At 44.6% G+C, this 25,307-nt stretch overlaps 1 protein-coding gene across 2 annotated transcripts; it reads left to right on the top strand.

Moving 5' to 3' along the window:
• Positions 1-7,110: 7,110 nt before the first annotated feature.
• On the top strand, positions 7,111-25,096 carry LOC139392816 (protein kinase C theta type-like). 2 transcript variants are annotated; one of them, XM_071141095.1, is made up of 16 exons: positions 7,111-7,590; positions 9,679-9,878; positions 10,716-10,776; positions 11,687-11,870; positions 14,600-14,631; positions 14,774-14,859; positions 16,032-16,161; positions 16,577-16,686; positions 17,902-18,034; positions 18,158-18,294; positions 20,222-20,395; positions 20,560-20,651; positions 20,791-20,992; positions 22,878-23,066; positions 23,474-23,602; positions 23,727-25,096. In XM_071141095.1, exons 1-16 carry the CDS (start codon positions 7,473-7,475, stop codon positions 23,883-23,885), a joined length of 2,136 nt encoding a protein of 711 aa, XP_070997196.1. In that variant the 5' UTR covers positions 7,111-7,472; the 3' UTR covers positions 23,886-25,096. The 2 variants fall into 2 exon arrangements, with proteins under 2 accessions (XP_070997196.1, XP_070997197.1); XM_071141096.1 differs by having other exon boundaries at positions 7,244-7,590; positions 17,902-18,032; positions 18,129-18,294; positions 23,727-24,111.
• Positions 25,097-25,307: the final 211 nt, after the last annotated feature.

Here is a 25,307-nt window from a genome sequence, read left to right as displayed (position 1 = left end):
TCTTTCTCTCTCTCTCTCTCTCTCTCTCTCTCTCTCTCTCTGTCCTCCATCTTCCCATCCTTACTCTCCTCATGTCAATAACATAGCTCTATCGTACTGCTGTGCACTAACTCACACACTAGGCATCATCTCTTTGCCCATTCATTCACATACTCAGAGAGATTTGCACAGATGGAAGAGTTGCCCCATTATAGGTTCATGTTAATAAGTGCAGTTTGGTGTGAGGCTTTGGTTGAGAGATTCTGAAGATACCATTTATTAATACATGGAAATTCAATGTATCATTAAACAGGAAAAGGATTGAGGAGTTTTATGCTATCTTTGTCAGCTAAATCCATATGTAACGTAACTCTGGCTGCTTAATTTAGCTGGAAACTAAGACGTTGAAGGTGTAGGGAGTTCTAACACACCTGAGTCACTATCAAAGAGGATTCCTGGCAAGGCAAAATAGATTCCCCCAGATATAGGCTACTGCAGAAAAGGAGAGAAAGACAGAGAGAGATGGGGGGACAGATAAAAACTTAAAACATGAACATGCTTTCCTCTTTCCGTGGAACAGAATCTACTGAATCTCTTGGATTTTATTAGATGAATTTAATAATGAATAGATGTTTTTTCCAAGAGGTTACGTCATAGTAAATAAAAAAGAAAAGAGAAATGAAAAATAAATGATGACTTTGTAAAATGGCACAGGTATAGAGTTGCTGTCAGTGAGTGGCATAACCCCAAAAGGGTTATTCAGCAGACTATTTTTGGTTCCAGGTAGAACCCTTTTTAGTTCTCGGGAGAACCATTTTGCATTCCATGTAGAACTATCTGTAGAAAGGGTTGTACAAGAAACCCAAAAGGGTTCTTTCTACCTGGAACCAAAAAAGGTTATTCAAAGGGTTCTCCTATGGGGACAGCTGATAAACCATTTTATGTTCTAGATACAGTAGCACCTTTTCTTTCTAAGAGTGTACTGTTACTATCATGTCTAATAGTAAGGGGCATTGACTACCAGTGTAGAGCAGAACTATTGAAAGATCATTATCTTTTATTTTTTCCGAAGAATCTATCTCTTGTTTACCACAGAAAAATGGAGAGAGAGAACGAGAGAGAGAAATGTCCCATGTGCTACACCATATGAGTCCGTCATGGGAAATGTAAAAAAAAAAGGGGGATATGACATTGTGAAGGGTTTTCAACGAAAAATAGAAGAAATGAATATGAAACTGCCCCGCGGTACTGTGTTTAAGCATGGCACTGGCTGTAGTAGGGGAATTACAGCCCAGCCTGGCTATCTCTCCTATCTCCTATCTCCTGACTCAGAGACTGCCTGGGCTGAGGCTGCAGGCGGGAGAGAGTGGGAGAACTGGTTTGCATGACCAGCATGGCATTAGACGCACAAGCTCTGAGATTCCAGACTAACATGCACCTACTGGGTGGAAGACAACTGACAGTCATTTTTTACCAGTGATAGAATAGCCTTCTTTCAAGTGTTTTTGGAAAGAAAAAGACAACATTGCAATATATCTAACCCCCCCCCCCCCCCCCCCCCCCCCCCCCCCCCGGTTTAAGTATCTGCGTCCAGATATGAGGCATTGTGGAGAATGTGTTGTGCATTCGCCAGACACCATTTACCTCATAGTCAAGTATCGCCATCTAGTGGATGCAGCTGACATGCTCGAAATGACTTGAATTAATAGAATTGCAACTGGAATGGGAATTGAGCAGCTCAACAGCTGCGGGACAGCTGGATTATCGTCCATCTTCCAATGACCCTTTACTGCTGACCCTTTTCTGGCGTGATAGCCTACCCCTGGTTTTCGGGAATTTTCCTATCCAATTATAAACTGATCAGACCCATACTGTTATCTATTTTATTTATTTTGCTCCTTTGCACCCCAGTATCTCTACTTGTACACTCATCGTCTGCCCATCTATCACTCCAGCGTTTAATTGCTATATTGTAATTATTTCGCCACTATGGCCTATTTATTGCCTTACCTCCGTTATCCTACCTCATTTGCACACACTGTATATATACTTTTTCTATTGTGTTATTGACTGTATGTTTGTTTATTCCATGTGTAACTCTGTGTTGTTGTTGTTTGTGTTGCACTGTGTTGCTTTATCTTGGCCAGGTCGCAGTTGTAAATGAGAACTTGTTCTCAACTAATCTACCCGGTTAAATAAAGGTGAAATATATATGTATTTTTTAAATGCATTGCGGAGATCCATTCCAGCCTACCCGTGCTTTGCTCACCAGTAATACCACTTCACTCCACAGGAGGGCAGCATTGAATCCTTCATTAATTGATCAGATTTATGGTAAAGGGGCGTTACCTTGATGGCTGCGGTAGTACCGCTGGTGCTAAAATAGAGGTGCACTTATTCTGATAGGTTATCATTGGTGCCTCCACAAGGCTACTTCGACACAGTTATTACAAAACTCTGAAGCAGCAAGATGGACATTAGCTTTAAATGAACCGCAACACCAAAGAAGTTGTGTTTTGGAGGTTGACTTTTAAAGGTAGGCATGAATGTTTTCTATTATATCTATTTATCATTTGCATATTGACACATTTCCAGTCTGTAATAGAAGAACATTGTATATTACTAGCTATGCCTATTTATTTTTTATTAATTTGGGTATTTTGATCATTCCACTAGTCTGAAATATAGACTACTGCATAAATTAAAATACCATTTCAAGTTTAAATCCCGATTGGCATTCACTTATACCCTTCCCACCCATGCACCAACTTGTCAGAGATTTTTTTTTAAATCTTTTGAAAACACACCAGAGACTTCAAAACGATGTAGGCCTATGGTCAACGGTAGAGAAAGATGACTGAAATATGAACGACATGCTGCATCGTAGCCTAATATGCATATGTGTGGAGTAGAGTTAGTTAGAATTAGTAGCCTACCATGGACACTTGTTTGCTGACATCATTGTCGTGTTTCATGTCTTCAGTGCTGCAAGACTTACCGTGTTTCTAAATGTCAGCCAGGAAGGAGTTAAGTAGTTGTACTTATGGACAAAGCTTCTGTTGTTTTTACTTGTACCCCATTGATGTGATCACTCCATGTTATTATGACGCACACCTCAAGGGTTGACGCTACACTCTTAGAAAAAAGGGTTCCAAAAGGTTATTTGGCTGTCCCCATTGCAAAACCTTATTTGCTTCCAGTTAGAACCATTTTGGTTCCAGGTAGAACTATTGTTCGGTTCCATGTAGAACCCTCTCTGTAAAGGGTTCTACATGAAACTCAAAAGGGATCTATCTGGAACTAAAAAGGGTTCTTCAAATGGTTTTCCTATGGGGACAGCTGCAGAACCCTTTTAGGTTCTAGATAGCACCTTGTTGTAATTCCTTTCAAAGGGATTTTGTGGAAACAGAGGCCAAACACTTTGCTCTTATTTTCCCCTTTGGTCTCATAACACTCTACCCACCAGCCACTAGTTAAGTGCCTTGTCGAACCGTCACATGTTCGAGGACCTCTGCAGATGTCACACACATGAGTCCTTGTCAATTACAACAAAGGGGAAGTTCTTCAAAGACACACACACACACACACACACACACACACACACACACACACACACACACACACACACACACACACACACACACTCTCTTCTCTGATGGTGTAGTCTACAGAAGAAGGTTTGATGGGAGGCACTTTGACCCTCATGAAAGGTCCACTAAAGGTCAAACTGAGGAAAAAGTTGTTCATATGGCGATGGTCATTGTGTTTGATCTCCTGTGAGTGTGTGTGTGTGTGTGTGTGTGTGTGTTTGAAGTGGGGAGGTCAGGATGAAAGAGATCGCTAGCCTTTCATGAGGGCTGTGGGGAGACATGCATACACACATTACAGTAAGTTGAGTAGTTGAGGGAAACAGTATTGAAATAGTTCATCTTGTGTCAAACCTCTATGACCCTTAAGGTGTCCACAGAGCATCATAACCAACACATAACGGTACAGGACATGAAGTGATTGTGTTTACAACAGAAATACTGGGGTTGCTAATCTATTGTAAGAACCTCTAAGAAGGAGGTAAGAAGGACCACTGTTGTTGTTCCAGTATAAATACATGGGAATTAGGGCCACTTATAGCACAGGAGAGAGAGAGAGAGAGAGAGAGAGAGAGAGAGAGCGACAGAGAGAGCGACAGAGAGAGCGACAGAGAGAGAGAGAGAGAGAGAGAGAGAGAGAGAGAGAGAGAGAGATTATTTTGGAACTTGTGAGTGTAATATTTACTGTTCACTTTTAATTGTTTATTTCACTTTTGTTTATCCATTTCACTTCCTTTGGGAATGTAAACATATGTTTCCATGCCAATAAAGACCCTTGAATTGAATTGCGAGAGAGAGAGAGAGAGAGAATGAGCAGAACATCACTAACACAAACAAACCCCGCAGAGCCCCAGAACAGCAGCACAATTAGACCCAACCAAATCATGAGAAAACAAAAATACCTTACACATTGGAAAGAATTAACAAAAAAACAGAGCAAACTAGAATGCTATTTTGCCCTAAACAGAGAGTAGACAGTGGCAGAATACCTGTCCACTGTGACTGACCCAAACTTAAGGAAAGCTTTGACTATGTACAGACCCAGTGAGCATAGCCTTGCTATTGGGAGAGGCTGCCATAGGCAACCCTGCCTCTCAAGAGACCAGTGAAGAACAAACACCATTGTAAATATAACCCATATTTTCCCTTCCCTTATTTTCCCTTGTGTTCTTTAACCATTTGCACATTGTTACAACACTGTATATATACATAATATGACATCTGTAATGTCTTTATTCTTTTGGAACTTCTGTGAGTGTAATGTTTACTGTTCATTTTTATTGTTTATTTCACTTTTGTATATTATCTACTTCACTTGCTTTGGCAATGTTAACACATGTTTCCCATGCCAATAAAGCCCCTTTAATATAATTTAATTGAGTGAGAGAGAGAGAGAGATCGACAGAGAGAGAGAGAGAGACAGAGACAGAGACAGAGTGGGAGAGAGAGAGAGAGACCCACGTGTAATTTCACAGAACCAAACTCAGAGACAGGAAGTGTGACTAACGAGTTAGACTACAGGAAGTCCCATCATGTTAACGAGAGCTTTATGTAACATGCAGAGAGGTGGTGGGTGCTAAAGAGAGCTGCAAGTAGTTTGGAGGTGCAGACTCACAGTTTGGGAGGTTTGTGTGTGTGTGTGTGTGTGTGTGTGTGTGTGTGTGTGTGTGTGTGTGTGTGTGTGTGTGTGTGTGTGTGTGTGTGTGTGTGTGTGTGTGTGTGTGTGTGTGTCTGAATGCTTGTTAATTAAAGAGAGCTGCAAGTAGTTTGGTGGTGCAGACTCACAGTTTGGGAGGTTTGTGTGTGTGTGTGTGTGCGTGCGTGCGTGTGTGTGTCAATGCTTGTTAATTAAAGAGACTGAGCACTTTATATTGTTGTATGCTGTTATAGATGTGTTCCCAATAGTTCCCGAGAACAGAAGAGGTTTGTATCTGTCCTGGAGCACAACTGAACTGTTCATCAATAGTGGTGTTTTAGCTTATGTACAGTAGCATATGGGGATGTGTGACACTTACTCCTCAGCCGGGAAGTGTCGCCACTTGCGCCGACTGGTTAGTCAGGAGGGCAGTCACGTGTGCTAGCAAGGCAGAGGTCCTAGGTTCGAGACTCGGTGTGAGACGAATCAGGAGGAAGCAGGCAGCGTGATGGCCGCTACATTTAGTTGTTGCTCCGTTGGTCCTTCTGCACAAATCACACCTGTCAACAGAAGTAATGGTGACATCACACATAGCATTTGGCAGTGTGTGTGTGTACACGCGTGCGCGGGTATGGGGGGTTTACGGGAGGTATGTTTGTGGGTGACCCAGGCCCGGGTTGGGCTGTAACTGCTGGAAGTTCTTCCCTGCGTATTCCCGATCAGAGTTTAGCATTACACATCTATTAATAGGGCCTTCCCTGTCTCCTCTCTGACACTGAGGCTGGCACACAGCTCTCTGACAACCTGGCCTCAAATATCACTCTGACACTCAGTCTCTTTCTCCACCATCAGCACTGCCACCTAGCTAACTACAGACAGCTCACTGGTGTTGGGAGCACCACAGCTTAGAGCTAGCTGGTAGCGCCTGATACTCAGGGATTATACTGGACTCCGAGGTGCCTGGGGAAATAGGCTAGCTGAGGTTTACTAGCCCCTGGAGGTATGAGCTGTTTTGGATACACAAAGAGTGCTGGTTTGTTCGGTCTTTAGTGCTAAATATATGCTGTTTTGCACTAAGAGGGCTGATTAGTTTGTTTGTAATGGTAACAAGGGGTACTGGTTTGTATTTGTTTGGTGTACTATGTACTGGTCTGGTGGAATTTATTCTAGAGAATTGGTAACTAATGCTGATTTGTGACTTGTCTCTCATCCTCTCTCTGTCTCTCTATCTCTCTGTCTTTATCTCTCTCCCTCTATCTCTCTCTTTATCTCCCTTCCTCTCTTTATCTCTCTATCTCTCTCTGTCTCTCTCTCTCCTTCTCTCTCTCTTTATCTCTCTCTCTCTCTCTCTCTCCCTCTCTTTATCTCTCTCTCTCTCTCTCTCTCTCTCTCTCTCTCTCTCTCCCTCTCTTTATCTCTCTCCCTCTCTCTCACTCTCTATCTCCATCCATCCATCCATCCATCTCCCTCACTCTCTATCTCTATCCATCCATCCATCCATCCACCTCTCTCTCTCTCTCTCTCTCTCTCTCTCTCTCTCTCTCTCTCTCTCCCTTTCTCTCTCTCTTTTTCTCTCTTTTTCTCTTTCTCTCTTTTTCTCTCTTTTTCTCTCTTTTTCTCTCTCTCTCTCTCTCTCCCTTTCTCTCTCTCTTGCTCTCTCCTTCTCCCTCTCTCTCTCTCTCTCTCTCTCTCTCTCTCTCTCTCTCTCTCTCTCCCTTTCTCTCTCTCTTGCTCTCTCCTTCTCCCTTTCTCTCTTTTTCTCTCTCTCTCTCTCCCTCTCTCTCTCGCGCTCTCTCTCTTGCTCTCTCCTTCTCCCTTCCTCTCTTTTTCTCTGTCTCTCCCCCCCTCTCTCTCTCTCTCTCTCTTTCTCTCCCTCTCTCTCTTTCCCTCTCTCTCTTTCTCAGGGTGACGGACAGCTCTTATCAGTACCAGAGGAGCGAGGCGTCAAGAGCGGAACTGCCGCTGCGAACCAAAGAGCCCTTCTCTCCTCTCTCTCCCTCCCTCCCACGCCAACCCATCTCTCATCTGGAGGAAAAGGGTAGTCAGCGCGTGGGGCCTGTGCCAGAGAGGGGGGTGACATCCACACAAAGACTACTCTCCCCAAAACAACACTGACACTATCTGCGAAGACAAGGACTAACTGAAACACAACTCTCCACTGTGAGGATCACTGTTTCTGTGGCGAGGGAGGTTCTCTGAAGGTTTTCTGGAGGTTGTGTGACCATTGAGGTTTTTGTCTGGAGGTCAGCGAGGGAGTGGTACCTGCAGCCATGTCTCCGTTCCTGCGTATCGGCTTCTCCAGCTTCGAGATGGACCCAGGTCTGGCCTACCATGAAGAGGTGATCAACCCGTACTGTGCTGTCTACATGAAGGAGGCTATAGACACAGGTCAGTTGGAGCATGTGTGTGTCTGTCTCATTTTCTGTACGACTGTTGTCTCGCATGGGCTGCAAGTGAGGGAAGAAGTGTCTATGCATTAAAGAGGGCAGATATATTTATAGACAGACATTTAATAGAACAAACCTTCCTTCTCCAAGGGTTCCATTACTGTAAATGGCCTTATGATTCATGTTAGTATTACCTATCAATAGCAGTACTTCAGAGTGCTAATGGACAGTTCTGTTTCCTTGCTGACTATATTTAACCGTTGGTAAAGATGACAGTTACAGGGCTGAAAACAGAGAGAGACGTGGGGAGGAAAGAGGAGGGATCTACGTTGTTTTCTCCCAATTCTTTCTCACTTCAACCACAGAGCTGTTCTGGTAGCTGGACAGAGATAGAGTGGTGGAGAAATGCTGTGTGTGTGTGTGTGTGTGTGTGTGTGTGTGTGTGTGTGTGTGTGTGTGTGTGTGTGTGTGTGTGTGTGTGTGTGTGTGTGTGTGTGTGTGTGTGTGTGTGTGTGTGTGTGTGCGGAATGTGTGTGGGTGTCTTAGCTCACAGGAAGACCTGTGTTATTCAGTTTCTTTTCAGGTCAGTTTGTACTACAGTTTGTACTGCTTTTTGGTCAGTTTGTACTGCAGATTGTACTGGTTTTGGTCAGTTTGTACTTCAGTTTGTACTGCTTTTTGGTCAGTTTGTACTGCAGTTTGTACTGCTTTTTGGTCAGTTTGTACTGCAGTTTGTACTGCTTTTTGGTCAGTTTGTACTGCAGTTTGTACTGCTTTTTGGTCAGTTTGTACTGCAGTTTGTACTGCTTTTTGGTCAGTTTGTACTGCAGTTTGTACTGCTTTTTGGTCAGTTTGTACTGCAGTTTGTATTGCTTTTTGGTCAGTTTATACTGCAGTTTGTATTGCTTTTTGGTCAGTTTATACTGCAGTTTGTACTGCTTTTTGGTCAGTTTGTACTGCTTTTTGTACTGCTTTTGGTCAGTTTGTACTGCAGTTTGTACTGCTTTTTGGTCAGTTTGTACTGCAGTTTGTACTGCTTTTGGTCAGTTTGTACTGCAGTTTGTATTGCTTTTTGGTCAGTTTATACTGCAGTTTGTACTGCTTTTTGGTCAGTTTGTACTGCTTTTTGGTCAGTTTGTACTGCAGTTTGTACTGCTTTTTGCAATGACATCAAAAGGCCCAGATGATAGTAAATAGCAGTACAGTATGAGGTTTAGCACCAATATTCCACTGTTGGTTTAGCTAGCCTACAAGCAGCTGTAAACCGACTGCATTTCATTGTGCCAATAGAGCGCTTGGAAATAGAACGGAACACCTTATTGAGGAGGAGAGTTCAAGGTCTGGAGTCAGAGTAGTTTAAGGGAGTCCTTACTACAAAGCTGTGACTGGCTCAGACTTGTTTCTTAACTCCACTGTGGCTAAAGCACCGAACAGAAAAATGAAAGCAACACCTCAGTCAAATGTCACATAACCACTACAGAGAAAAAAACAAAGGAACTGATCTGGACTGACAAAAGGGCTGACAGAAGCCTACTCAGAGCTGCGTGGGACTCCTAAAGCAAAACGTATCGCCTTCTCATGCCAAAGGCAGGTTGGAAACATGATGAAAATATACGCTGTCTGTCTGGGGAGAATAGGACAGTTTTTCCCTGTCAGAGAGAAATGATTTTCAGTATAGACAACAGCTGGTAGCGTTGTCTCTGTCCAGAGAAAGTCTATGGACCACTGATAGAGATATACGTATCATTCTATGGCAGGAACTTGTCAAATGGCGGAAGGAAAATACTGCGAAGTGGAGGTTATGCTGTAGGTATACATCACAGGAGGCTGCTGAGGGGAGGACGGCTCATAATAATGTCCGGAACGGAGTCAAAGGTATGGCATCAAACACATGGAAACCAGCCGTTACCACCAGCCTGTCCTCCCAAATTAAGATGCCACCAACCTCCTGTGGTAGAGACAGACCACTCTGGTCAGGTCACATGTCAGGAAGAATGTAGGACCAATGACAGATGGACTAATGTTAAGATTCTCGACTGTTTCTACCTGTCTTTCTCCCCCCTTTACATACACACCCTGACCCCTCCAGAGAAGGGCCAGGTGTACAAGCAGAAGAAGCCCACCATGTACCCCCCCTGGAGCAGCACGTTTGACGCCCATGTCCACCGGGGGCGTGTCATGCACGTGGTGGTGAAGGATAAAACCGCTGAGCTAAAGTCTGAGGCCGTGGTGCAGCTGGACACCCTGGCCTCACGCTGCAAAAAGGAGAACGGCAAGCTGGAGATCTGGGTAAGACAACAGGGAGGGGGGAGGGGGAGGGAAGCAGGGAGAGGGAAGAGAGGGAGGGAGGGGTTCCACTGGCTTAGGGTTGGAGCGAAGGGAATGTGTTGTGTCCACATAATTTGATATGGGGATATATCTGTCTCATTCTCTCTCTCTCTCTCTCTCTCTCTCTCTCTCTCTCTGTTTCTCTCTCTCTCTCTGTATATCTCTCTCTGTGTGTGTCTCTCTCTCTATCTATCAAATTATTTCTCTCTCTGTTTCTCTCTCTCTCTCTGTATCTCTCTCTGTGTGTGTGTGTCTCTCTCTCTCTATCTATCTATCTATCTATCTATCAAATTCTCTCTCTCTCCCTCTTTCTCTCTTTCTCTCTCCCTCTCTCTCCCTCTCTCCTTGTCTCTCTATATCTATTGAATTCTCTATCTCTCTCTCCCTCATTCTCTATCTATCTCTCTCTGTTTCTCTCTCTCTCTGTCTCTCTCTCTCTCCCCCTCTCTCTATCTTCCCCCCTCTCTCTGTCTCTGTCTCTCTCTCTCTCTCTGTCTCTCTGTCTCTCTCTCTCTCTGTCTCTCCCTCTCTGTCTCTCTGTCTCTCTCTCTCTGTCACTCTCTCTCTCCCCCCTCTCTCTCTGTCTCTGTCTCTCTCCGTCTCTCTCTCGGTCTGTCTCTCTCGCTCCCCCCACTCTCTCTCTTTGTGTCTCTCTTTCCCCCCCCCTCTCTCTCTCTCTCACTCTCTCTCTCTGTCCCCCCCCCCCCTCTCTCTCTGTCTGTCTCTTTTGCTCCCCCCACTCTCTCTCTCTGTCTCTCTCTGTCGCCCCCCCCCCCCCTCTCTCTCTCTCTGTCTCAGGTGGAGCTGAAACCACAGGGTCGTCTACTCATGGAGGCCAGATACTACTTGGAGAAGAGTGGTGAGGGTTCAGAACCATTGTAGACTTCGTATGGTCTGTGTATGTCTGTTCCTGTGTGGTTATAACCATTCCAAAAGCCCATCTATTCCCAATAGTTTCTGTCAGTGCCCTCTCTTATTGGGGTCTTATTTTCACACTCTGAAGAGTTATGAAGTCATATTGTAACAGCGTGAGGAAACCTCTCATATGTCTATCTATATATAAAGTCCCACCACTACTCATAATCAGCACTCACAACAGGTGGTCCAATGATTGTCCAGGACTAATCATCTGATCATTTAGCCCTTTCAATTACATTACTCACAAATAGAAAGATATTCACCTTTACCCTTTCTCTCTTTCTCTCCCTATCTCTCTGTCGTTGCACACACACACACACACACACACACACACACACACACACACACACACACATATTTGACAGACTGTCGTTGATCATGGAGGGCGTGTTAAATTTGCAGCTGTCAGTGTCTAGTGAATACATGCTTGTGGGGCTGTAGAACAGGAAGTCAGCCAAAGGCCTTCTTCCTCTCTCCCAAACACACACGCACACACACACACACACACACACACACACACACACACACACACACACACACACACACACACACACACACACACACACACACACACACACACACACACACACACACACACACACACACACACACACACACAGTCACTCGCACGCCCACAGACTGGGGCGGCAGGGTAGCCTAGTGGTTAGAGTGTTGGACTAGTAACCGGAAGGTTGCAAGTTCAAACCCAACTGGCAGAAGGACATTCCCATCATGCGTTCACAGAGGAGCAAATATGACTAACTCTCTCTCTTTCTCTTCCTCTGTCTTTTAACTGTGACAAGACTATGCATAACATACATAACTTTCATGTGTCTGCGCCTGTTTCCCAGACGCCGCAGGTTCAGGTGAGGGAGATGGATTTGGAGAGAGAGACAGGGATCCGGGAGTCTTTGCCCTCCACGCACGACGCGGAGCCATCAAACAGGCCAAGATCCATGAGGTCAAATGTCACGAGTTCAGCGCCACTTTCTTCCCCCAGCCCACCTTCTGCTCCGTCTGTAAGGAGTTTGTCTGGTACGTCCACTGAGCCAAAACAACAAGGAACACCTTCCTAATATTGAGTTGCCCTCAGAACAGCCTCAGTTTTGGCGGGGCATTGACTCTACAAGGTGTCAAAAGCGTTCCACAGGGATGCTGGCCCATGTTGACTCCAATGATTCCCACAGTTCTGTCAAGTTGGCTGGATGTCCTTTGGGTGGAGGACCATTCTTGATACAGACGGGAAACTGTTGAGCGTGAAAAACTCAGCAGCGTTGCAGTTCTTGACACAAACCGGTGCGCCTGGCACCTACTACCACACCCCATTTTTGTCTTGCCCTTTCACCCTCTGAATGGCACATCTCAATTGTCTCAAGTCTTAAAAGACCTTCTTTAGACTGTCTCCTCACCCTTCGTCGAACATCTCATTTCAAAACCATGGGCATTAATATGGAGTTGGTCCCACCTTTGATGCTATAACAGCTTCCACTCTTCTGCGAAGGCTTTCCACTAGATGTTGGAACATTTCTGCAGGGACTTGCTTCCATTCAGCCACAAGAGCATTAGTGAGGTCGGGCACTGATGTTGGGCGATAAAGGCCTGGCTCGCGGTCACCGTTCGAATTCATCCCAAAGGTGTTTGATGGGGTTGAGATCAGGGCTCTGTGTAGGCCAGTCAAGTTCTTCCACACCGATCTCAACAAACCATTTATGTATGGACCTCGCTTTGTGCATGGGTGCATTGTCATGCTAAAACAGGAAAGGGCCTTCCCCAAACTGTTGCTACAAAGTTGGAAGCACAGAACCGTCTCAAATGTAATTGTCTGCTGTAATGTTAAGATTTCCCTTCACTGGAACTAAGGGGCCTTAGCCTGAACCATGAAAAACAGCTCCGGACCATTATTCCTCCTCCACCAAACTTTACAGTTGGCACTATGCATTGGGGCAGCTACTGTTCTGGCATCCGTCGAACCCAGATTTGTCTGTCGGACTGCCAGATGGTGAAGCGTGATTCAGCATTCCAGAGAACGTGTTTCCACTGCACCAGAGTTCAATGGCGGCGAGCTTTACACCATTCCAGCCGACGCTTGGCATTACGCATGGTGATCTTAGGCTTGTGTGAGGCTGCTCGGCCATGGAAACCCATTTCATGAAGCTCCCGACAAACAGTTTGTCGCCCATGTCCACCGGGGTCATGTCATGCACATGGTGGTGAAGGATAAAACCGCTGAGCTAAAGTCTGAGGCCGTGGTGCAGCTGGACACCCTGGCCTCACGCTGCAAAAAGGAGAACGGTAAGCTGGAGTTCCGGGTTTCCACGTGCTGACGTTGCTTCCAGAGGCAGTTTGGAACTCGGTAGTCAGTGTTGCAACCGAGGACAGACAATTTGTACACGCTACGCGCTTCAGGACTCAGCGGTCCCATTCTGTGAGCTTGTGTGACCTACCACTTTGCGGCTGAGCCATTGTTGCTTCTAGACTTTTCCACTTGACCGGGGAAGCTCTAGCAGGGCAGACATTTGACCAACTGACTTGTTGGAAATGTGGCATCCTATGACAGTGCCACGTTGAAAGTCGCTGAGCTCTTCAGTAAGGCCATTCTACTGCCAATGTTTGTCTATAGAGATTGCATGGCTGTGTGCTCGATTTTATACACCGGTCAGCAAAGGGTGTGGCTGAAATTGACGAATCCACTAATTTGAAGGGGTGTCCACATACATTTGTATATATAGTGTATCATGGATAGAGCAGGTGTTCTTAATATTTTGTATGCTCAGTGTACGTGCTCTACAAGTACCCCTTCTGTCTGTACAGTGTGTATATCACAACCTAACTTTATTTAAAGCCTAGTACCCCTTCTGTCTGTACAGTGTGTATATCACAACCTAACTTTATTTAAAGCCTAGTACCCCTTCTGTCTGTACAGTGTGTATATCACAACCTAACTTTATTTAAAGCCTAGTACCCTTTCTGTCTGTACAGTGTGTATATCACAACCTAACTTTATTTAAAGCCTAGTACCCTTTCTGTCTGTACAGTGTGTATATCACAACCTAACTTTATTTAAAGCCTAGTACCCCTTCTGTCTGTACAGTGTGTATATCACAACCTAACTTTATTTAAAGCCTAGTACCCCTTCTGTCTGTACAGTGTGTATATCACAACCTAACTTTATTTAAAACCTAGTACCCCTTCTGTCTGTACAGCTGCAGCTGTACATAGTCTATCGGTAAATAGCCCACCCAATTTACCTACCTCATCCCCATACTGTTTATATTTATTTACTTTTCTGCTCTTTTGCACACTAGTATCTCGACCTGCACATGACCATCTGATCATTTATCACTCCAGTGTTAATCTGCAAAATTGTAATTATTTGCCTACCTCCTCATGCCTTTTGCACACAATGTATATAGACTCTCTTTTTTTTTATTTTTCTCTACTGTGTTATTGACTTGTTTATTGTTTACTCCATGTGTAACTCTGTGTTGTCTGTTCACACTGCTATGCTTTATCTTGGCCAGGTCACAGTTGTAAATGAGAACTTGTTCTCAACTAGCCTACCTGGTTAAATAAAGGTGAAATAAAATAAAAAAATATCACAGCCTAACTTTATTTAAAACCTAGTCATCGTTCACATAGATTTATTTCATTGTCACTCTGAAACAAACACTACAGTATTTCTATTTAAACATCACCCACATCATCCACATCATCCAGTGTTTGTTTTCTGGTTCCTGTTAATGTTGTGTTTCTTTTCCCCACAGGGGTCTGAATAAGCAGGGTTATCAGTGCCGACGTGAGTATCTCTGCTCTCTCTCTCTGCTCTCTCGCTCTGCTCTCTCTCTCTCCTCATCTTCTACCTATTCCATAATCTATCCCTACACTCCTCCGTCCTCTCTCCTGTCTACACTCTCATCCCCCCATCCTTGGTCTTTCAGAGTGCAACGCAGCCATCCACAAGAAATGCATTGACATAATCATCGCCAAGTGCACTGGGTCGGCCATCAACAGCAAAGAGACCATGGTAGGCCTGTACATTGTAGTCCATTTCTATACAACGATGACAGTAAGTGATCTTGAGCATTTTAGAGCATCTTGGATTTGTCATTATATTTAGTTGCTTGGGTTCCAATAATAGTGGCAGTAAATGGTGGTGTCCACTTTGTCTTGGTGTTTGTGACATGAGGAACCTCAATGTAAACGACTGGAGGTCCTCTTAGATTGCATGCAGACAGACTGACATACAGTGTATCTGGGCTGTGGTTTAGCTCAGAGGTAACACACTTGTTAATTGTCCGTTAAAGTCAACCACATACACACGGACTAACTCACTCTCTCACAGTACACACGGACTAACTCGCTCTCTCTCACAGTACACACGGACTAACTCACTCTCTCTCACAGTACACACTGACTAACTCACTCTCTCTTACAGTTCACACGGACTAACTCACTCTCTCTCACAGTACACACGGACTAACTCACTCTCTCTCACAGTACACACTGACTAACTCACTCTCTCTCACAGTACACACGGACTAACTCACTCTCTCTCACAGTACACACTGACTAACACTCTCTCTCACAGTACACACGGACTAACTCCCTCTCTCACACAGTACACACTGACTAACTCACTCTCTCTCTCACAGTACACACTGTCTAACACTCTCTCTCACAGTACACACGGACTAACTCCCTCTCTCTCACAGTACACACGGACTAACTCACTCTCTCTCACAGTACACACTGACTAACACTCTCTCTCACAGTACACACGGACTAACTCCCTCTCTCTCACAGTACACACTGACTAACTCACTCTCTCTCACAGTACACACTGACTAACACTCTCTCTCACAGTACACACGGACTAACTCCCTCTCTCTCACAGTACACACTGACTAACTCACTCTCTCTCACAGTACACACAGACTAACTCACTCTCTCTCACAGTACACACTGAGACAGTGGGTTGGTTCTTCGAAGCAGACAGCTCTGTGATTACCGTACTCACTGTTTACCAGTACTCCCCGATCCTAGACAGAGAAAAAAATACAGTTTTATCCCAGGGATTTTACTTCCCTAAAACGTCCAAAGCAGTTGTTGCCTACTTCCTGTGTCATATTTCCATGGCAACAAAGGGTTGTAGTGCGGTGTGTTCAGGTGACCGAGTGTGTTTGCTGTGTGTTGCAGATCCACAAGGAGCGCTTTAAGATCGACATGCCCCACAGGTTTAAGGTGTACAACTACAAGAGCCCCACGTTCTGTGAACACTGTGGCACGCTGCTGTGGGGGCTGGCCAAGCAGGGACTCAAGTGTGAGGGTGAGAGGACAGTCCACAGGAGGCTGCTGAGGGGAGGGCGGCTCATAATAATGTCTGGAGCGGAGCAGTTGGAATGGCATCAAACACATGGAATCTATGTGTTTGATGTATTTGATACCATTCCACCTATTCCGCTCCAGCCATTACCACAAGCCCGTCCTCCCCGATTAAGGTGCCACCAACCTCCCGTGGAAGAGACCCTGATCACATTATAACATCACATCACTGTCATTACACAATCACATCATACCATTACCAACTCAAATCATAACAGTGCCCTATCAAACCATTATATTGCACCATACCATTTCACATGATTCCCTATTTCACCGTCCAACTATCAAAATGTATTGATTTCATCGTCCCATTCCATCTGTGTCTGTATACTGTGTAACCATGTGTGTTGTCCATGCAGAGTGCGGTATGAACGTTCATCACAAGTGCCAGAAAAAGGTGGCCAACCTGTGTGGAGTCAACCAGAAACTGATGGCTGAAGCCCTGGCCATGATCGAGACTAAACAGCAGGTCAGACTTCAGGGGTCGAGGGGTTAGGAACGGTGATGCCAACTTAGCAATTTTGTTGCTAGATTTATCAACCTTTCAGACTACCCATTTTTTCAAACAGCACCTAGCAACAAATTTAGCTGCTTTTAAAAATGTATTTGGAACTTTTAGCAACTTTTGAAAAGTGACTCAAATACTAAAATGCAGCATTTTCCCTCTAAATGACACAAAACCGATTTTCTCTGTCACACACTCGGTCACAACACACTTGACTGGCTGCGAAAGTGCATTGTGAGTGACGTCAGCAGCAGGCGCTCAGATCGTGCCCAGGCAGCAGCAGGCGCTCAGATCGTACACAGGCAGCAGCAGGCGCTCAGATCGTACCCAGGCAGCAGCAGGCGCTCAGATCGTGCCCAGGCAGCAGCAGGCGCTCAGATCGTACACAGTCAGCAGCAGGTGCTCAGATCGTACCCAGGCAGCAGCAGGCGCTCAGATCGTGCCCAAGCAGCAGCAGGCGCTCAGATCGTGCCCAGGCAGCAGCAGGCGCTCAGATCGTGCCCAGGCCGCAGCAGGCGCTCAGATCGTTCCCAGGCAGCAGCAGGCGCTCAGATCGTGCCCAGGCAGCAGCAGGTGCTCAGATCGTGCCCAGGCAGCAGCAGGCGCTCAGATCGTGCCCAGGCAGCAGCAGGCCAGCATCAATTTCAGCAAATTGCAAATCATCGTTGGCTGACTGCAGCAGCAGTAGTACGGGTTCGACGAGACCAACCCAATGAATATAGTCGGTCATGAATGTTAGATTTTGAACAAACTTACAACGTCAATCAACATGTCTCAATCACAATTGTACAGCCAGAAGTACAGAAACGAGTGGGAGTCTGTACCTGAACAAATGTCAAATCATATTTTTTGCCGAGCTGGCCAGTCAATTTGAGTAGCGTTAATGTGTATTCTACGTAATGACGCAGTTTTACGTTATCACGCAATGACATCACAACGTCATTTAGCAACTTTTAGCAACAAATCAACCTGCCTCTAGCAACTTACCCTGAAAATGAGTTGGCAACACTGGTTAGGAAGTCAGTGCTGTCCGACAGATCCACAAGTGCATTTCAGAAAAAAATATTACAAAAATGTATGTTGATTGTAAGTAAGGAATCTATCCCTGCCCGTTATACAGATACTGTAGCATTGTGTTATGTTATTAATTATTACATGTGTCTATGCATTTTCCTATAGGCCAGGGGTTCCAGAGAGAGTGAGATCTATAGTCGAGGCGGGCCGGTGGGTGTGGGCCAGGCAGGGGTGGTGCGGGAACCTTCAGGTTTAGTAGCAGGTCTCCCCCCGACCGCAGCCCCCGCTGGGCAAAAAGGTAAGGAGACCACACATGGTCAACCTGGTCAGTCATGCAACTGTGAGGAATTTGTAGTCAACTTGAGACTTAATAGGACTAAATTACTATCTCCCCTTCTCCACCTATCGTGGGACACCCCAGCGGTGGGAGACATGCCTGCCCCTGTGATGGAGGAGCCTGAGACGCTGTACGCCGTCCCCAGAATAGAACACCTTCACAAGTTTACCCTGGACAACTTCGTCCTGCACAAGATGCTTGGCAAAGGCAGCTTCGGCAAGGTACCAGAGAGAGAGAGAAACCACTGCACCTACTGAGCCCCTAGATTCACTGGGGGTATACGTTTTCTATCTGGGCTTAAGACATAAACTGAGACATGAGTCTCGTGCTTCTATGACATACAGGGAGTTTACATTGACGTTTAGATTAGATTTGAGTCATTTAGCAGACGCTCTTATCCAGAGCGAGTGAATACATTTTCATACTTTTTTTACATACTGGTCCCTCGTGGGAATTGAACCCACAACCAGTTTCTCAGTCCGTTGATAACTAGGACATTTATCAAGCCCAAGTCTTGTCTCAGTTTATGGTGATTTGTCTCTAACTGATGGAAACCGTGCAGATGAAAGTGTACTTCGTTATTTATAACAAACATATACTGAGTGTACAAAACATTAGGAGGAGACAGGTTAAACCAGGATTTTTAAGCCTTGAGACAATTGAGACATGGATTGTGTCTGTGGTCCATTCAGAGGGTGGGTGGGCAAGAGAAACTATTGAAGTGCCTTTGAACGAGGTAGGGTAGTAGGAGCCAGGCGCACCGGTTTGTGTCAAGAACTGCAACGCTGCTGGGTTTTCCCATGTGTATCAAGATTGGTCCACCACCCAAAGGGCATCCAGTCAACTTGACACAACTGTGGAAAGCATTGGAGTCAACACTCCCCAGCATCCCTGTGGAACGTTTCGGCACTTTGTAGAGTCCATGCCCCGACGAATTGGGTCTGTTCTGAGGGCAAAAAGGTGTGTAACTCAATATTAGGAAGGTGTTCTTAATGTTTGTTATACTCAGTGTATATTTGGTTATTATACTCAAGCCTGTGAGCCTGGGTCAGCATGACCTAAGCAGATGTTTCTAGCAGGGGGAGAGGGCATGCTTGCCATCTGTGTATTGTGGTATAAGGAAGAGAGCCTAGCCATGAGGAGTAAGGTAACCTTAATTGAAGTACAATGTTGGTGTTGTGATGATTATGTTTGGACCTGTAAACATGTTGGTCAGAATGTTCCAGAACCAGAATGTATTAGAACTTCGCTAGAATGGACATCAATGGAGGAGTGTCTTGGACACTGATTGGCCAATAATCTTTAGTCATAGTTAGGGTTACCGGTAGCTTTCTAAGTTTACCAGTAAACTACCAGAATTTTGGAAACTTTCAGGATTTTATGAAATGTTCATAACATGTGAAGTGTATAAAATAATAAATTAAGATGATTTGAATAAACAAACTAGAATGACAAGCTTAAAAACATTATCCTAAATATAACCCATAAACTTAGTGAATACCATTGGTGTTGAATATGAGTGTATCAGTATAATATATCCTTTACATTTTTACATACTTTTATTTATTTTACTCTGTCAATATGTTTTTATTGCAAATGTTTTTATTACACCAAACTGGTGGCAACTGTGAAAAAAGTCAATAGTTGGAAGAGTTGCAGAGTTAATTGGAAATGATGTCATTGTTGATTAGATGCTTTTTTTTCATGAATCAGGCTGTTTTCTCGTGAATCATACTGTCTGTCCACTAGAAACTCACGGACAATATGGACACAGATATAAAGAGAAAGAAAAAATAAATATTGTGAGTGAAAACATTTTATAAAAATTTTTCTGGTATAAATGATTGAAGTTACCATAGATTGCCATAGATTACCTGTTAATTACCAGGAAATGTTCTGCGATAAATTACCGGTAGTTTTTCAACGCTAGTAATAATGATGTTATGAAACCAAAACATCTAAAAGTGTGTTGCTTGGTCTTTGAACATGTTCTAGCCATGCTCTGTGTTCCTGGATCCAGTGGACTGAAGAGACTTCTCAATTGTACTTAGACGTTGCCTGACTGATCCTTCACCTCCGTTTGACAAGCCCTGAATAGGTGAACACAGTGATTTCCTACATGTAGGTATCATCTGTGTGTGTTGCTAGGTGTTCTTGGCCGAGCTGAAGAGCAGCAGAGAGTTCTTTGCGGTGAAGGCTCTGAAGAAGGACGTGGTTCTGATGGATGATGATGTGGAGTGTACCATGGTGGAGAGGAGAGTCCTCTCCCTGGCCTGGGAACATCCCTTCCTCACACACCTCCACTGCACCTTCCAGACCACGGTAACACACGCACGCACGCACGCACACACACACACACACACACACACACACACACACACACACACACACACACACACACACACCACACACACACACACACGCACACACACACACACAGACAAACCACAGGTTTTGTTGATATGACTGTGTTGTGTGTGTGACAGGAGAACCTGTTCTTTGTGATGGAGTATCTGAACGGAGGTGACCTCATGTTCCACATCCAGAACTGTCACAAGTTTGACGTGCAGAGATCGACGTAAGTTAACCCGTGCACACTACCAGGCTATGTCTACCAGACACACACACAGACACACACACACACACACAAACATCCTCCATTCTCTCCACCCAATCCCTCTCTCCTCACATCCCCTCCCTCCTCCCTCTGGCTGTAGGTTCTATGCTGCTGAGATTATCTGTGGGCTCCAGTTCCTCCACTCCAAAGGCATTGTCTATCGGGATCTGAAGCTGGACAACGTGTTGCTAGACTCTGAAGGCCATATAAAGATAGCAGACTTTGGGATGTGTAAGGAGAACATGGAGGGAGAAACGCGGACCTGCACCTTCTGTGGAACACCAGATTACATCGCCCCAGAGGTGACTGCATGTCCAGCATCACTATAGGAATCTACACTTTTACTATCAGTATTGCAACACTTAAAAGGTGTACAGTGCCTTGCGAAAGTATTCGGCCCCCTTGAACTTTGCGACCTTTTGTCACATTTCAGGCTTCAAACATAAAGATATAAAACTGTATTTTTTTTGTGAAGAATCAACAACAAGTGGGACACAATCATGAAGTGGAACGACATTTATTGGATATTTCAAACTTTTTTAACAAATCAAAAACTGAAAAATTGGGCGTGCAAAATTATTCAGCCCCTTTACTTTCAGTGCAGCAAACTCTCTCCAGAAGTTCAGTGAGGATCTCTGAATGATCCAATGTTGACCTAAATGACTAATGATGATAAATACAATCCACCTGTGTGTAATCAAGTCTCCGTATAAATGCGCCTGCACTGTGATAGTCTCAGAGGTCCATTAAAAGCGCAGAGAGCATCATGAAGAACAAGGAACACACCAGGCAGGTCCGAGATACTGTTGTGAAGAAGTTTAAAGCCGGATTTGGATACAAAAAGATTTCCCAAGCTTTAAACATCCCAAGGAGCACTGTGCAAGCGCTAATATTGAAATGGAAGGAGTATCAGACCACTGCAAATCTACCAAGACCTGGCCGTCCCTCTAAACTTTCAGCTCATACAAGGAGAAGACTGATCAGAGATGCAGCCAAGAGGCCCATGATCACTCTGGATGAACTGCAGAGATCTAGAGCTGAGGTGGGAGACTCTGTCCATAGGACAACAATCAGTCGTATATTGCACAAATCTTGCCTTTATGGAAGAGTGGCAAGAAGAAAGCCATTTCTTAAAGATATCCATAAAAAGTGTTGTTTAAAGTTTGCCACAAGCCACCTGGGAGACACACCAAACATGTGGAAGAAGGTGCTCTGATCAGATGAAACCAAAATTGAACTTTTTGGCAACAATGCAAAACGTTATGTTTGGCGTAAAAGCAACAGAGCTCATCACTCTGAACACACCATCCCCACTGTCAAACATGGTGGTGGCAGCATCATGGTTTGGGCCTGCTTTTCTTCAGCAGGGACAGGGAAGATGGTTAAAATTGATGGGAAGATGGATGGAGCCAAATACAGGACCATTCTGGAAGAAAATCTGATGGAGTCTGCAAAAGACCTGAGACTGGGACGGAGATTTGTCTTCCAACAAGACAATGATCCAAAACATAAAGCAAAATCTACAATGGAATGGTCCAAAAATAAACATATCTAGGTGTTAGAATGGCCAAGTCAAAGTCCAGACCTGAATCCAATCGAGAATCTGTGGAAAGAACTGAAAACTGCTGTTCACAAATGCTCTCCATCCAACCTCACTGAGCTCGAGCTGTTTTGCAAGGAGGAATGGGAAAAAAATTCAGTCTCTCGATGTGCAAAACTGATAGAGACATACCCCAAGCGACTTACAGCTGTAATCGCAGCAAAAGGTGGCGCTACAAAGTATTAACTTAAGGGGGCTGAATAATTTTGCACGCCCAATTTTTCAGTTTTTGATTTGTTAAAAAAGTTTGAAATATCCAATAAATGTCGTTCCACTTCATGATTGTGTCCCACTTGTTGTTGATTCTTCACAAAAAAATACAGTTTTATATCTTTATGTTTGAAGCCTGAAATGTGGCAAAAGGTCGCAAAGTTCAAGGGGGCCGAATACTTTCGCAAGGCACTGTATAACCAATGGAAATGTTCCCTTAGGGAAGTAATGTTTCTCTCAATTCTGATATTATTGATTTGTATCATTAATCAATTACATACCATCGTCGTCTAATGTACTGGTTTTAGATAAACATCATGAAGTGATGATGATGAGGAAGAGATGTCATGTTGAACTGAACGGTCATGTTTTTTTAGATTCTGCTGGGGCAGAAGTACGGCAGCTCAGTGGACTGGTGGTCGTTCGGGGTCTTGCTGTACGAGATGCTGATTGGCCAGTCTCCATTCCATGGTCGCGATGAGGAGGAACTGTTCCAGTCCATCAGGACAGATGACCCCTGTTACCCCCGCTGGCTGGCCAAGGACGCACGAGACATCCTCATCAAGGTCTCACTCAATGCAACAACTTAGTCCACTCACTGCAATGCCACGACGAATGAACTACAGCAACGTTGTCCACTATGCACCAGATTACATACATCAACATTAATGATTGACGGTTGGGATGGATGTGATGTGTACTACGTGTGTCTGCGTGTGATTGGTTACCTTTCATGAGGGTGTTCTTGTGTCTTTTTCCCATTGGAGTGGAGGTTATGAATTTGGCGTCCTCTGTCCTGATGTGTGTGTGTGTGTGTGTGTGTGTGTGTGTGTGTGTGTGTGTGTGTGTGTGTGTGTGTGTGTGTGTGTGTGTGTGTGTGTGTGTGTGTGTGTGTGTGTGTGTGTGTGTGTGTGTGTGTGTGTGTGTGTGTGCGTGCGTATGTGCGTGTATATATGGTATCTTTGTTTTACAGCTGTTTGTAAGGGAGCCGGAGAGGAGGCTGGGTGTGAAGGGGAACATCCGTCAACACTCCTTCTTCAAAGACACAGACTGGAACGCTCTGGAGAAACGAGAGGTGGCGCCGCCCTTCAGGCCAACTGTGGTACGTACATCCTCAGGCTGCGAGTTGTGTGTGTTTGTTTACGTCTGAATTTGTATGCATGTGTGTGTGCTCACTGCGTGTGTGTGTGTGCATTGTAACCTCTCCCTCTCTCCTGTCCATGCAGAAATCCCCCAGTGACGTCAGTAATTTTGACAAGGAGTTTATCAATGAGAAACCCAGGTTGTCGTGTGCAGATCGTACCCTCATGAACAGTGTGGACCAAACCATGTTTAACAACTTCTCCTTCGTCAACCCAGCTGTGGGCCACATCAAAGGCCCCTGACCTGTGATAACCTTACAACAACCTACCAGCAACATATTCACAATCCATCAACAACCCACTGTACCAGCAACATATTCACAACCCATCTGTGACCTTCGGACAACCTATTCGCAACACATCAATTACTCATTACGACAACACATCACAGACAGGAGTCAGGGACACTTACCTAACAGATCAATAACGTATCCACAACCTGTCAATAACATCTCACCTCTTTTATAGAGCCAAGGTTCACAGCAGTGGAGGCTGCTGAGGGGAGGACGGCTCATAATAATGGCCAGAACAGAGCAAATGGAATGGTATCAAACACATGGAAACCATGTGTTTGATGTATTTGATACCATTCCACTGATCCCGAGCCAGCGGGGGTAACAGGGGTCACACACACCGCTCCAGTCATTACCACGAGCCAGTCCTCCCCAATTAAGGTGCCACCAACCTCCTGTGGTGTACAGACTACTGTAGGAGTCACTACCTGATTCCCCAGATTGTGTGGAATACTGAGAATGTTGTATTGTACTCATAACCTGTTATTCAATATTGTCTGTTATATCCCTGCACATAAGTGTCTGTTCAATCAAATGTAACCATTTCCTGGGACATTTTCTATTTAATTCTGAAAGTGTATCAGTAGTTTTATTAAATAGAGCCACGATTAGTATATTAAAATGTGTTGTTTTGCCATTGTTATTGCTCAGATCCAGGTAGATTGTCACACTATCGGACAGTGTAGTGGTTGGTTTCAATGTACATGGATAAATGAATGGTTTATGTTTACATGATACTGTGTTTTATAATGGCCCTTCAGAGGCTTGTGACCGCTGTGACTAAGTTATTATAGAATCTAATGACATAGATGATGCCTAGATTCAGCAGTGATTGTTTGTTTTCGTTCTGTTCATTAAAATAAGATTTTTGTTAATGCATGTCCCATTACGTATTTGCATTCTAGCATGAGTTTGTGTCACAGAGTGCGAGAATGAGAATTTAGTTGAAGTACTAAAACCGCTCTCTTCCTTCCTCTCTCTCTCTTCCTGCCTCGCTCTCTCTATCTCCCACTCTTTCCTTCCTGTGCCTCACCCTCTCAGAGACTAGAGTGACAAACTGGTCAAAGTTACCATTGCTCTTTCTGTCTGCAGTTGGGACCCTGGTGTTACGTTGTGATATAATGTATTATCATCTCACCAGCTATAAAGGTAATTTATGAATAATCTGTGATTTGATACTGTACCTCCTAGATAGATAGATAGATAGATAGATAGATAGATAGATAGATAGATAGATAGATAGATAGATAGATAGATACAGTGCCTTGCGAAAGTATTCGGCCCCCTTGAACTTTGCGACCTTTTGCCACATTTCAGGCTTCAAACATAAAGATATAAAACTGTATTTTTTTGTGAAGAATCAACAACAAGT

Source organism: Oncorhynchus clarkii, chromosome 33 (genome assembly GCF_045791955.1).
Source record: "Oncorhynchus clarkii lewisi isolate Uvic-CL-2024 chromosome 33, UVic_Ocla_1.0, whole genome shotgun sequence".
Taxonomy (NCBI): Eukaryota; Metazoa; Chordata; class Actinopteri; order Salmoniformes; family Salmonidae; genus Oncorhynchus; species Oncorhynchus clarkii.
The sequence above is the reverse complement of the archived record's forward strand: the minus strand, read 5'-3'. Positions and strand labels throughout refer to the sequence as shown.

Excerpts from the sequence above, each read along its gene's own strand:
- LOC139392816 (XM_071141096.1), top strand. The coding sequence starts at position 7,473 with ATGTCTCCGTTCCTGCGTATCGGCTTCTCCAGCTTCGAGATGGACCCA. Across the intron at positions 14,860-16,031 it reads TCAACAGCAAAGAGACCATG|ATCCACAAGGAGCGCTTTAA; the intron begins GTAGGCCTGTAC and ends TGTGTGTTGCAG. Across the intron at positions 23,067-23,473 it reads CACGAGACATCCTCATCAAG|CTGTTTGTAAGGGAGCCGGA; the intron begins GTCTCACTCAAT and ends TTTGTTTTACAG.